Raw genomic sequence first — 14,572 nt, 5'->3', positions numbered from 1 at the left:
TAACAAAGTTTAACACCTCTTTAGGGAAAGGCTATTCTAACTATGATTAATCAAGTTTCTGAAAGATTTAGGCAATGAATATTCACCCATGAGAAAGTGTCTTCAGAAAATGTGATTGACTCAGTATACATTCTCTCTCTTTCCCATTGACTAGCAGGAAAAGAGTTAGAGGCATGGAGAGAGTTCCTCTCTGATGGGCTTCCTGGGCTTCTTAACCTGCTGTCTAGGGGCAGCCAGAGGGCAAGCCCCAAAGCACAGAGGCTTTTCCAGCTTCTGCTTTTCCTGTTGGCCAAAGCCAGTCAAGGTCAACTTGGGCAAGTACTACCCAAGGGCATGGGCAATTGATTTGGTATGATTTGGGGGTTGTTAATACGACAATCTATCACATACATAAAATCCCATAAGTAACTCAAAAATTTTGAAAGATGATACTTTTCATACTATTTTAAATTTGTGTTTCATTTCTAGATCAGATCACTGGATTATTATCTTTTTATTAAACCTTACAATTATTTCGTGAATAGCATGATCATTTTGCATTTGGGAGGGTACTTTGTTGAAGGTATTTATTAAATTTAAATGTTGACAATATACCAAAAGTCAACACCAAAAAAAAAAAAATGTTGGCAAAAATTCATTTCAGCTAAAGGCATGGGCCTGGTTTGCTTAGTGGTTAGTTCACGAAAGGGCTGAGGTTGCAGCTTGGGTCATTGAGACAGAAAAGAGCTTTACCGGCAGCTCTGAGAATTTGTTTTCTCTCCTGAGAGCCACAGCAGGCAGCCTTTCTCACCCTCTGGCTTGACCTGAGTGAGGAGGCATGGACCACCAATGCCTGTTGACGGCCAGCCTGACCCAAGGGGGATTCTGGCCTTGGGGTGACACCGATACTGTATAGCAGAGCAGAGGGCGGGAAGGAATGCGGGTCTTCAGCATTCATGAGTGCCGAAGCCCGCTCTGCCGCTTGCTGGCTACACAACTCTTTGGACATGTTATTTAGATGGCATTTGGCAGACTCTGAGCCTCAGGCTTTTTCACTGGGGATCAAGATGTAGATCTCAGAGGCTCTTTGACAGAGAAAATGCCTGTAAAACTTTGGCCCTGTATTTAGTACATAGAATTCTCTCATTCAGCAAAAACCATTTGGGTGGGTAGATAACAGTGAGCTAGGAAGAGACAGGCACTTACATATGCCGTTTCTAACTCTCAAGACAACTATATAGAATAGGATGTTATTTAGCTGTTTTACAGATGAATGATTCATGTTCAAAAAGTTAAGTGATATCCTCAGAATCATCCAGATAAAAGTAGCTAAGCTGGATTCAAACCCAGGTATTGCTCCAAAGCCTGAGACTTTTCTACCATGTAACACTTTTCCTATGGGGGCGGGAGAAAGTAGACAATCATACCTTACATTCCTGAAAAAAAAAAAAAAATCTGCTTTCTATTGACAGGCTTTCCCGAAAGTCTTAGTGCAGTTTTAAGATTTAATTTGTTCAGAAGTATAAATGTTTAAAATATTCAATAACATCATTGGAAATATTAATGTTTCTTTCTGCTTAATTAGTTTTGTCAATTTTTAATAAATTTTAGTGATAATTTTTTAGTTCCTCTGAAGATAGTAAACACAGAATAACTGTTAAAATTTCATTTTTCAAAGTTCACAAAACTAAGTACATTTAATATATTAATAAAAATTATGTTCAAAGAATTTTTGTAAGCTTGTAGCATTTATGTATCTAAGTTATAGAAGTTTAAAATTGCACTAAGACTTTGAGCAGCCCTGTGAAGTTTTCAAGTCCTGGATTTTTTGTGGACCTTTTAGTTCTGAAACTGCGGGCCTTCTGGTCTAGAAATTCCAGGATAGATAAGATTCAGGTGCAAAAGGGGAATCTTATCTATCCATGCAAAAGAAACTTTGTAGATAAAAGAGAATGCAAAAAAAATTGCAACAATAAAACAAAAATGTTTGTGGTTAGGAAAGCAAACATGAACAAAAATAAAAAAACTTCTGAGTCCCCCTGACTTCAAGATTTGATCATCTCTTACAGGGTACTACTACTCTTAATCTCTAAAGTGCTTTAATGCCGTCATGGGAAACTATTAAGATTAATATCAGTCATTTTAAAGGACCTACAAGGGGCCGTTTCTCTTTGTTAACCAAAAGAGTTTTGAACATCTCTTCTTCCTTCATCGTTAATGGACTAGGCAAACTGATAGGTCTGGTGGGGATCACCTTCCTAAAGCCATGTGGGTGAGATGACTGACCATTAGAATCAGAACACTTTCCCAAAGGCTTCTATTGGCTTCTCTGCAAAAGCTGCAGTGCTGAGGTACCTCCAGCCCCTAGAGAATGCAGCCAGCCCCCTCTTAGGTGCACGTGGTCCCTTCTTCGTTCTCAATGACCGAGTTAAACCCTGGTCCCCGCTGCTGAGGTAACTGAGTGAGCCCCGCATAAGTTCCTGAGATGCCAATGTCCAGCTCCCGTCGGACGCACTGAACGACCCGCAGGATCTTGAGCTCGGTCTCCAGGTCGAGGCCATAACCGCTCTTGCAACCCACCAGAGTGGTCCCCGCCCTCATTATGCACTGCAGGCGCTGCTGAAAGGAGCTGAACAGCTCTTCCTCCGAGGCTCGGCGCTTGCGCTCCACGACGAAGTTGATCCCTCCTCCAGTCTGGTGAATTTCCATGTACGTGTCTACTGCCAACTGAACACATCGCTCACCGGTAGGCCCTGGCAAATGAGGGGAGACTGCAGGTAGGTCTACAGAACTTACCTGCAGGGGTGATACACAAAATGATTCACAATCCCTTCGCCAGGGCACCAGCCAATCAGAAAGGATGCTGAGGCCCATCGTCCTGGAGCCGCTACTCTGTCCTGTAGTGGAGAGTTAGGTGAAGGGGCCGGGGGAGGGGAGGTCCCAGGAAGAAACTGGGGTAGCAGAAATGGGAGATGTGGTGGGAACTTTGGGTCTCAGGGCAGCAGCAATTCACCAACCGATACAGAAGGATTTCAGTATTTTAACAACCCAGTGACTTCGTGTGTACCAGTTAGGTCTCTGCCTCTCACTCAGCACTTCGGAGAAAACAAAGCTTAGGCAATTCCCGAATCCACTACAATTACCTAAATCTGCACTAAAAAGACTCAAGGGGATTTCATCTTCTCAATATTCGGTCAGAGATTTTAGACCTGACCTCGGTCACTCATGCAAATAAAGAGGCTCTTTTTGGGATCCCACTGGGCTCCTGGTGCTCGGTGAAAACACAGTCTGCCCTCCTGGGGGGTCTCTCGCCAGAACGCCAGAGTTCCGGTGTTGCCATGGTGAGCTGATGAACTCCCTCAACACCCTTCCCTCAGCGTACCTCACTTCCTGCATCTACATAATGAGAGGACCGTACTGCAAATCTCTAAAATTCTGTGATTTAATGAAGTCTTTTTTTTTTAAAAAAAAAACTCTAATTTGTTAAGGAAGGTACACAATATCTGAAGAATTTTTTTTCTTTTTCTGAAATAACCCTAGTTAGCTGTTAGGATATATGCTTTTTTAGAAGTAATTTGAAGGAAAGACATCAAGGAAACTCAAGTGCATATGACTAAATAATAATAATAATAAAGCCAACCTGAAAAAGCTACATACTGTATGATTCTAACTATATGATATTCTGGAAAATGCAAAACTATAGAGACAGTAAGAAGACCAATGGTTGCCAGGGGTTAGGGGCAGAGGGGGCTGAATAGGCAGAGCACAGAGGATTTTTAGGGCAATGATATTTCCATGATGCTACAATGGTGGGTATGTGTCTTTATACACTTGTCCAAACCCAAAGAATATACAACACGAAGACCGAATGGCAATGTAGTGATGTATCAGTGTAGGTTCATCCATTATAACAAATGCGCCGCTTTGGTGGGAGATGTTGAGAATGCGGGAGATTGAGAAGGGGGACAGTGGTACATGGGAAATCTCTGTGGCTTCCGCTCAGTTTTGTTGTGAACCTAAAACTGCTCTGAAAAATAAAGTCTACTAAAAAAAATGTGAAAATGGCTCCAACCAGAAATTTGAAGGTTTACTATGACTAGTTAATGACTTACATAGACTACATTTTATGTTTCCTAATAAATCTTATTTTTCTGGGGGCGGGGGGGGGGAGACAAAAGAGGACGATGTAAGACATTTATTTTTGTAATTAGTAATATAATCGACAGGCGCACGTGTTGGGGTGAGTCAGGGCAGACATCTATTTATAAAAAAGATCTCAGGCCATCTGAAGCAGATGGTCCCCTGGCACTTTAAGAAGCATTGGAGAGATCCCCTACCCCTTTTGATGGTTGGACAATGATATTTTATCAGCAGAAGCAGGATCATGATGCGTCCCGGTAGCATGTGCACCTTGGATGCGTTTTTCCACCAAATGACAACCCAAGCCGTCAAACGCGTTAGCAATAGGAGCCTCAAAGGCGGGCCTGCCAATGTCTCCCTGGGTGCGGGAAAGCTCTTACTCGATTTCCCTCCACGACGCACAAGTTAGAGAAAGAGCGCCAAGCCGTGCCCACCACCAGGCTGGCGCCCCCCAGCACCGCCAGGAAGCGCTCGCCGCGCGTTCTCCAGCAGGCGGCGGTGGTCGCCCGCCACGTCGCCGCGCGCCGCGAGTCACGAGGGGGTCACCGGGCTGGGGCCGCGGGCGGGACTGCGGAGGAGGGCGCAGGCCCACAGGCGGCGCCGCCGCGGGCGGGGAGGGCGGAGCAGGGGCGGGCGCCCACTGCCGCTGCCCTTCCGGACCCGGGAGGGATGCGCGCCTCCCCGCGACCCCGGCGATGACAATAACAGAACCAACGACGAGAATGTCGATCAGTAATCAATGTTACAATGACTCCCCTCTTTTCTGGCCTCCTTGTCACATGTTGGGTAAATGTGGTAGAGATTATTGTCCTTATTTTACGGATAAGGAAACGGAAGCTCGGCCACCGGGAGAGATAAAGGTGGGCTGCGGAAGGGGGTCACCCGGGGCGAGGGCACCTGGAGCGGGCAGACTGCGGGGATCCCGGACGGAGCCCTGGGAGCGGACGGCGGGAGGAAAACCTCGGTCCTGGGGGCTGGGCGGCAGTCTGGACGCGGGGGGCCGCCTGCAGGAGGAACCTGGAGGTAGAGAGGAGGGGGATGCGGTGGCGGTGGCGGAGCCGCTCCCGGGTCCGCGCGGCCTCCACGCAGGGTGGCGGGTGCCGGGCACTTTTCGGTTGGCCAGCTCCGCCCTGAGATGCTCTACCAGACGATCCCCGAGATGACGGGCGCCCGTGGCGGGGGAGGATAGAGCCGAAACTGGAGAATCGATTGGCGCCTCCGCCCATCTTCCCCTAAGGCCTTTCCTAAAGGATTGGATGAAACCTCTCCTGGATCCAAACTCGAGGTAAAACTAGTTTCAGCTCCAGGTCCCCCACCCCCTTAACTCTATCTGGTGAGGCCTACCCTTAATTTGCATATCCAAGGTTGGAGGCAGAATCAAGTTTGTTTAATAAAGAAAATGGTCTGTAATTATCTACATCTCCTCCCGCCTATCGTTTGCTGTGAAAACACTGGCAGGCCCAGGGTTTTGTTTGGAGTTTCTTAATTATTTTTATTTTGTTTATATACTTTTAGTAGAAGCTTTGTGTTGGTCCTGTGAACATAGAGAGACAGGAAGGGCACTTTCCCTGCCCAGCACAGACTACAATCAAAAGGAAGACACTTTATGGCTACGAATAACATACTGTAAAAGCAGGCTGAGGCCTGTAAAACAGTATAATGTAAAAGTAAGTCAATTTAGTGCCTTTTAAAAGCCATTTAAAAACAACCGACAACACAAACTCCTGTAGATAAATACGATAAATAAGAATATACTTTGGCTTCACATTGTAGCCATAAAAGAGAGACCAGTCAGGTAGGAAAGAGAGAGGAAAGAAAAATTAGAAAAGAATTCAGTAAACAATGTAAATATAAGAAACTCAAAGGAAAAAAAATTCATCGATTGTTCACAGCTCAGACACACAATCACCAACAGATGTGTCTGTCTCTATACATGGTTTTAAAAAGAAAGGTATAATGTAGAGAGAGAAATAGTATAAAGAGAAGTGGAAATAGTGGAAAATAGAAACACAAAGTCACTAGAGAAATATTAAAAGTTTATATTATGAAATTTCTGCTAAAGTCTTGAATTTGTTACATTTTGCAAAAATATAAGTATTTGCAAATTTATGCAATTACAAAGGATAGTGTGAAGTCATAGGAAAATAGAAGGCTTTGGGGTTCAATAAACTTGCCTTCATCTCATTTCTGTTACTTATGAGCTAGGAAATTAATTTCCCTGAGCCTCAGTTTTCTCATACATATTGTTGGGATAATTATTTCTGCTTTATGGACTTATTTGAGCTTTAAATAAGATGAAATGTAGATCACTGAGCTTGGTGCTTAGTTCTAAATAAGTCATAGCTATTATTATTATTATTATTATTATTATTATTATTACAACTGTTGATTTATTCCTACTTTTTAACTTGGTTAATTAAGTTAAAGATTAGATTTCAGCCAGTAGTACTAGGTCTCCTCCTGACCTTACAGAATGTACCATGTCCTTAAAGCTTACAGTTTCTCAGGAAGTCTAAAAATAATTGTACTTTTTTTGAATTGGGGATTTATATCTGTGGGTGAACTGAGTGCATTTGATGACAGTCCAAATAAACGTCGCCTGAAAAGCCCTTGCAAACAAGAGATTTGTAGAAGCAGGAAGGATGAGAATGAACTTCCTGGTCACTGTTAAATAATTATGGAGGGCTGAGGATAACACATTTTTCCTTAGTAATAACCAACATCCCTATAGCACTTACTCTTCACATCATATGACTCACATTGGCTGACTCCTTTTCCCCTACTCTTCTTTCAACTTGACATACAGTTATTTTTTTCAGTTTGCAAATGGGTCAGTCAGAAATGTCAACAGAAAAGTCCACACAAAACAGCTAGCTTGACGCCAGTGGGGCCTTAAAGGTCAAACTAAAGGTAATTTCCTCATCGCTGGGCTCTGCTTCTGACCTAATCAAAAAAAAGGCAGTCACTGGCAGGCCAGGGACATAGCGGTTTCTGGCTCCGGAGTAAACAAAAAATTGCTACTATGGTCTCTACACACCATCCAAGGACACGGTTCACAGCCCTTTGTCCTAGTATTTGTCCAAGTGGGTGGGAAGGAGGTGGGAAAAAATTGAAAGGCTTTGGGTCTGAGACATTCAGTCTAAATCCTCATTTGTATAATGGGGGAAAAACAAAACTCTTTATCTGGTATTGAGAAACTCTGGAAATAAATCCATTTTTATTGAATTTGTAAAGTTGTTGAGAAAATCAAACACAAACCGCTCCATATAATATCTAGTAGATATTGTAATTGTTAATTCTATTTAGAGTTTTGACTTATTTTTTTTTCTGGTTGGCACATCATATTGGTTTAGCTCAGGGAACTTTATAATCCCTTCCAAAGAATAGCTGGTTCTCGTCTTCTCTATGTTCTCCAGCCCTTCACTAATCGATAGGGAGGTTAATACACGTGTAAGTACAGAAGTATAACAACTTCTAGAGACTATTCATCTCATTTACACATTCTGTGAATTATTGGAGAGATAGATAAGAGCAGATATCTGCTCTTAGCAGTTACATAGAGGAATTGAAACTTTGCTATGAATGAAAAGGTGCCAGAAGCCATGGATAAAGATGTTTATTGCGGATAGACTTTGAAGATAAAGGGAATGGGAGTGGAGATGGGGCAGGGACTGAATTTAGACAGACAGAAGGATCGAAGGAGCAGAAGTATGACAAGAAAGAAGTGGGCAGAATTTTAGGGGTAGGGATAAGGGCAAAGTGGAAATCTAAGAAAATCTCCTACAAATCTTTATATATCAACTCCACAGATTGTCATCAATTTTTCACCAACCCTTCTTTCTTCCATGTCAGAATGAACTTAATGCTTGTGAAAAAATCTCCAGAAATCTAAAAAAGTATATTAATGTTATAGGTTTTCATTAATTTCTTTCTCTTTGATAAGTTTTAACAATTTTTTTCTCTTTTTCATCTTTATAATCACTAGAAGTAAAACCACATACTAATTAGTAAATATTAGCATATAATAGCTCGCACTTACTGAGTTCTGTCTGTATGCTAGGGCCCCTGCTTGGCTGTTTACATACATTGCCTCCTTGAATCCTCATGAAAGCCTTGAGAAGTAGGACTATTATTCCCATTTTATGGAATAGGAACCTGAGGCTCAGAGATGCTAAGCAGTTAAAATGTAGGCTCTATAAAGACAAAGATTTTTTGTCCTTTTTGTGTGTATGTCTTATTTTTTTAACTGCCCTGTCTCCAGCAGTTAGAACAGTGCCTGGCACAGAGTATGTGCTTAATAAATATTCTTTAAATGTAAATGAACTTGTTCACACATCTGTAAATGACGCACCAACAGGCTTGTCCATTCCAACCAACCTCTGTGTTCTTGATCCCCTGCTACAGTGCTTCTGGGACACATGGCTCTTTGAGGTTCTGAGGGATAAATTTAAATGGGCAGTCCAAAACAGGATGCTTTGTCCCATTGTTCCTGTGGTAGGCACACCTTTTTATATAAACTCCTGAATATCTTTTTCTCCACAAATGAAAATACAGTTGTTATTTTCGTTGTAAAAATTATACAAGCTCATTGAGAAATCTGAGTGATACAAAAAAAGTATAAAAATTTAAGACAAAGATTGAGATGAGGCAAGTGAGGCACTTGCCTTGCATGCATGATTTAAGAGGGAAGCAAAAACTCAGTAATCAAAATGAAATTTTAATTCACTGTTTAAAAAAATAAAAATTAATGCAAAAAAATCCATGACAAACAAAACATCAAAATTTTAAACAAAGACAAGATCTGTGAGCTGGGACAAGGCTGTGGCAAGTGACACCATCTCAGGGTCACATAAATGCAAAGTCAAATCCTTTCTATATTTAAATTTTTGATATTTTAGTTTAATTTTTTCCTGCAGTAATTTTTAATTTTTTAAAATTGCATTAGCATGTTATGTATGTCGATAACTGAGTTTTGGGGGGCACTTTCTTAAATTTTGCAGCTAACATGAGTGCCTCACTCACCTAACCCTAATCCCAACCCTGATAAAAATGAAAGGAAATGTTTTAACGGGCTACATAGCAATCCATTTTGGGGTATATCATAGTTATTTAGTGAGCTCTCTATTAAATAACACTATAACAAACATTGTACATATTTTTTTGCCCACTGTTCTGATTATTTTCTTGGGATGAGTTCCTAGAGGTGGAATCGCTGGGTCAAAGACTTTGTGTGCACAGTGCTTCTTAAAGTAGAAAAGCCTCTTTGGGAGTCACTGGTAGTTAAATATAGTGGCCTTATTGAATGTTTACAGAAAAAAAAATTAATGTATTTTCTATTTTTTGGACAGGGTCAGGAGACAAAATGTCATCACATTTTTTGCCAATGTCACTGACTTCTGAAGGTAAAAAAGAAATAAATCAATGAGCTCTTGCTTTGTGCTGAGCATGGTTAGTCTCCATAGCAGATTGGGGGAGTAAGAAAAGGGGAATGCTACACACATGGTCTCTCCACGTAAAGAGTTTGTAAACTACCTGCTGAGAAGGTGCTCTTCCTCTTTTAATTCTCAAAAGAAAAATCTTCGAATTAGAGGAGCATTATTTTGTCATATTTAGCGAGACTAGCAGAGTCTTTCAGGACATAAAACAATCAACTCCATGGTTTGTCATAATAAAGGACGTGAATAACCATCGAAATCTGCCTTCTCCTTTTCTTCATAACCCTTTTTCTCTCCTTATCCTCCCTCTTCTTTACAGGTTTACAAGGAATTAGCGTTTATCAGTGTACAAGAATCACTCTTTTTTTCACTTAAAAAATTTGACAAAGATTTAAAAATTGGGCAACACCAAGATTTTGTTATGGGTAGCAGGCGCTCTATAGGAATTCTCTTAGAAGGAAATGTGGCCCTATCCGTATTTAGAATTAAACGGTTTGGCTGCAACTGACAAAAAATATAAAACAATAGTGGCTTAAACATGATAGAAGCTTATTTCTCTCTTAGGTAACAGTCTGGACATGAGCATTCCAGGGCCCATTCAGAGGCTCTCTGTATGGGCTCCAGTTCGTTTCACTTTTTTCTGGCCTATGTTATTGATCCATTGATCCTATGTTATTGCTTCAGCACCAATGATCACACCCATATTCCTGCCAGCAAGGAGGAGAAAAGGGCAGAGGAGGAGCATGCCACTCCCTTTTGGGACACTTTCTAGAAATTGCACTCACCACTTCCCTTGACATTCCTTGTCCAGAACTTAGACATATGGCTATATCCAACTCCAAAGGAGATTGAAAAATATAGTCTTTACTCTGGGTGCCCATGTGCCAAGCTAGAATTAAGGACTCAATTCCTATAGAAGAAGGGAGAATGAGTACTGGGGGGCCAGCAATTTTTTAAAAAGCATTCTGATAGGGTATTGGGAAAATTTCTCAACATATACTGGAACCAATCACTGAAAGAAGACAGGCCAAGGGACCAAAGAAAAAGGCTGACAACTCCAGAATTAAACAGAGTTTATTAAGGAAACGTATAGACAACCAAAAGAGAGTCTTGGGCTTCAGCAAAAAGGTGGAACTTTACACTCAAAATGAGATGGGGCTTGATATGTATAGCCTCCAGGAACACAAGATGGCTTGTATACTTGTTAAGAGATGTATATTCCAAAGCATTAAACAACTTAATGTGCCTACTTATTATCTATGTAAGAACATTCCTTTCAAGTGATGCAAGCCTGCCCCTCCCATGGTGAACTGTCGGTCACTAAGAGTAACTTGCTTCTTAAGGTGGCTTTGGTCATGTCAATCACCAGAAATCATTTTGCCCAACATAGGCCACACTGACAATTTTTTCTACAGGTATGTTTGCACAAGTGATTAAAGATGTGTACAAGAATATTCACCACAGCATGGTTTATAACAGGAAAAGACTGGGACCAACCATAATGTCCACTGATACAGGATTGGTTATATAAAATATGACACATCCAAGGAATGGGATATGAGATATATATATATATATATATATATATATATATATATATATACACACACACACACACACACACACACACACATATATATATGTGTGTATATATATACATATATATTTTTTTTGGTTAGGTAAATAAATAAATGCTGATGTCAAAAGAACTCCTAAGTATATTGTTAACTGAAAAAACAAGAATTGGAACAGTAGAGTATGTACTGAATGATCTCCTTCTATTAAAGGGTTTATATTACTTTGTCAAGATCCATGAGGCATCTAAGCTAAGCTACTGCTATAAACATTCGTGTACAAGTCTTTGTGTAGACAGATGTTTTTATTTCTCTTGGGTATATATATACCTAGGAGTGGAATGGCTCTATGTTCAACTTTCCAAGGAACTGCCAGACTGTTTTCCAATGTGGCTACACCATTCTGTGTTCCCACTGGCAGTGTATGAGGCTCCAATTCTTCCACATCCTTGCCATACTTCTTATTATCTTAGCCTTTATTTTAAGACCCTCTGGTCTAGACTGAGGGTCTCCCTAAGGATTTTGGCCATGGCTATGGTGGCAGAAATGGTGGTGTCAGGATAGCAGTGGGTGTATTTGTGGTGATGGAAAGAATCGACATGCTAATATCTCAAAATATGATCCCACTGTGCCATAATAGGCCCCCTTGTCTATTTTGGCACCAAATATGGACTCACTCTCTATGAATCACTAAGCACTGTGCTCAGTGCCATGGGGAACAGACAGATGACCTGTGGCTTGGCTCCCGCCCTCTAGATCCAGGTCCCACATCCCCACTTCAGTTCGGGAGGCAGGGCTGATTACATCCTCCTCCTCAAAGACTGACACATCCCTCTTACTCTACCCTGGCTGGTGGGAGCCTCGCCTCTGGTCAAAAGAGGAGGGATGATAGAGTTTTTCCTTCTTTTTTTTCTTAACAGATAAAGTAAAAGATGACTCAATCAAAAAGGAGAGGCCATATAAGATCTTTTTCAAAGATCTCTTTCTTTATAAAGAAAATGAAATGGCAGCAAGGAAAAAGGTAAGGTTTTATTAAAATCCCAATCCCAATTAATGCTAGAAATATCTTCTTATCCATCACTTTTATGAACTTTGCTGAGTTAAGACATGGAGTCAGATGTCAATGTATGTGCTACACACTGTGCTAGGGATGGTGTGAACACCCATGACAGAACAGCGACAAGCCTGTGGCAGGGACCTAATGATCACCCCCTACTGGGGGAAGACAGACACACCACTACGATCCACTGTGACAGGTACGGTATACCCTTACTTCATTGATTTTAACACCCACATTTTTCTATATTTTCTCATTTCCGAAGTTGAGATCCAGCTTATGTAAATGGCAGCGCATCAAATAATAGTCCTTCTTACGATAAATAGCATCTCAGAGTTGGTGCAATATAGTAATAGAGGCATACAAAGGAAATCTAGAGAAAGAGGTTGTTGGTGAGAAGAGGGAGAAGAGGGTAGTGGTGTGTGTGTGTGTGTGTGTGTGTGTGTGTGTGTGTGTGCAGACTCCACTGAGGCAATAATAGGAGCGGAATAATAAATCAAAATTTTGCTTGGCAGATACACATAACAGACTGTATATATAATATATATGTGTGGGAGGAAGGCAGTTGGGGAAGAAAGAAGAAATAAAAGTGAAGCAGGGAGTGTCATTTTAGATGACTGGGTATGAAGCTAAATCGGCAATGAGGCTGACCTTCCAGCTGTGCCTTACATTGCATTCCGTTACTATTTACGTGGCATTGTCCTGATTTCATGAAGTTCGCTTTCCTTATTCTTAGAAGTAACAGTTGATTACAATATTTTTTTTAAAAATAATTGGGAAAATATCCAGAAATCCTCAATAACTGAGTTAGCTGGAGGGTGATGTTTTTTTTTTTACACATGTGTTTTATGGTTTGATTGAAAGTATCTAAAATTAAACTGAGAAAAGATTCATTTTTTTGTTATATCTACTGGGAGATCCATTTCTTTCAGGTTTTCAATTCTACAGAATCATTCCTTTCAAATCAGTGGAATTTCCAAATTTGCTACATTTGGGGCAAGACAGGATTGTGACAATAAAGCTAGAGCAACATTTTCCAGTCTCATATTTGTCATATACATGTTTAGTAAAGATTGAATGTTTTTATAGTTGTGTTGCTTCACATGAGGAGGAATTGAAAACTAAATACAATTACTCAAAGATAAGAATGTTAGGTTGCTTGTTTAATGTATTTAATGGCAAAAGGACTTGTTGCAAATGATATTTTCTATATATGATCGCTATTTTAAGACGACATTACTTTGATGTATTAGAAAAATTTTTAAAACTTTTCCACTTGGGCAGGAAAAATTTTTGAACCGCAACTTGAAGATTCACCAAAAGTCTACTTTTTCATCCCGAATGAAGAGTCGTTCACACCTGAGCAAGATAGTATTTTACTCTGACACAGGTGGTGGCTCCTTTGAAAATTTTGGGCTAGATCCCACTCTTGTTCTCAGATTAACAGAAGGTAAATCTAAATAACTGCTTGTTTAAGAACACTGTTTTGAATATTTACTATTAATATCAGATTTGGTGGCTTTTCTGGAGGTAAGAAACACAAAGTATGCTATCTCATAATATGGTGGGGGAGTCTTTGTAAATAGAGGTTGTGAGTTAAGAGAAAATCTGTTTTAAATAATAAAACATATTTTTTCCAAGAAACAGACTGTTACTCATTTTCATGGCTCTATGGAAGAAAGTCACTGCTAAAATGACACAGTATTAAAGGTCATAGCTCAGTTGGAGATGTAGAAATATAGGAATTTCTAAAGAGAATTCTTGATTGTCAGGGCCATACAACGCATATATCCAGTCAGGAAGCTCAGAGAATTAAATAAGTTTGCCTGTGGTTGCAAAAGCATAACCCGTTTTAACGACCTATCAAGGCAACATGCTAATATAATACAAGCCATTAATTATTGCTCTGTGAAAGAGGGCAGTCTGGTAATCAAAATGTCATGGGCATTTCCTACTTATCGGATCAAGAAAGTGCCTATGAATGAGAATGACTCACTTCAAAAATCCTTGCCACCCTAATGCTTATGAGATAGGTAGGGAGGTATGGTATGGCTTTGCAGATGGCTGTATTTGTCACCATTGCTAGTTAACAGGGGGTCACTGATCACTTAAGAGTAAATGACATAGGGTAGACTCTTAAAAAAGGAAATAGTAAATTTGTTTGGTATTATCCAAGAAACCTGGGCTCTGTCAGCAATGGAAATCGGGTTGTCAGTTTCTGCTGATTGCACAGTTATTTGGACATTTTCATTTGAAATAAAGAAGTCCCCCTCAGACTCTGTCCAACCAAGAGTTGATTTGGGTGAAAACTTCATTCCCCAACCTTGCATTTCCTGCTTGAATTCTGATTAAGGACAAGCCTACATAATAGTCAAACAAGCAAGTGA

The 14,572-nt window shown here is 40.5% G+C and overlaps 1 protein-coding gene across 1 annotated transcript in view; it reads left to right on the top strand.

Annotated features, from left to right (window-relative positions):
- Positions 1-5,379: 5,379 nt before the first annotated feature.
- The window catches only part of CCDC38 (coiled-coil domain containing 38), a gene marked incomplete at its 5' end in the record, with an annotated part of 36,125 nt that continues 26,932 nt past the window's right edge, over positions 5,380-14,572 (top strand). The window contains 3 exons of the mRNA XM_036235872.1: positions 5,380-5,404; positions 12,049-12,149; positions 13,470-13,635. Of these exons, the coding sequence (XP_036091765.1) occupies positions 5,380-5,404; positions 12,049-12,149; positions 13,470-13,635 (292 nt within the window). The remainder of the gene's footprint in view (positions 5,405-12,048; positions 12,150-13,469; positions 13,636-14,572) is intronic.

This window comes from Rousettus aegyptiacus, unplaced genomic scaffold (assembly GCF_014176215.1).
Source record: "Rousettus aegyptiacus isolate mRouAeg1 unplaced genomic scaffold, mRouAeg1.p scaffold_m13_p_2, whole genome shotgun sequence".
Lineage (NCBI taxonomy): Eukaryota > Metazoa > Chordata > Mammalia > Chiroptera > Pteropodidae > Rousettus > Rousettus aegyptiacus.
The sequence above is the reverse complement of the archived record's forward strand: the minus strand, read 5'-3'. Positions and strand labels throughout refer to the sequence as shown.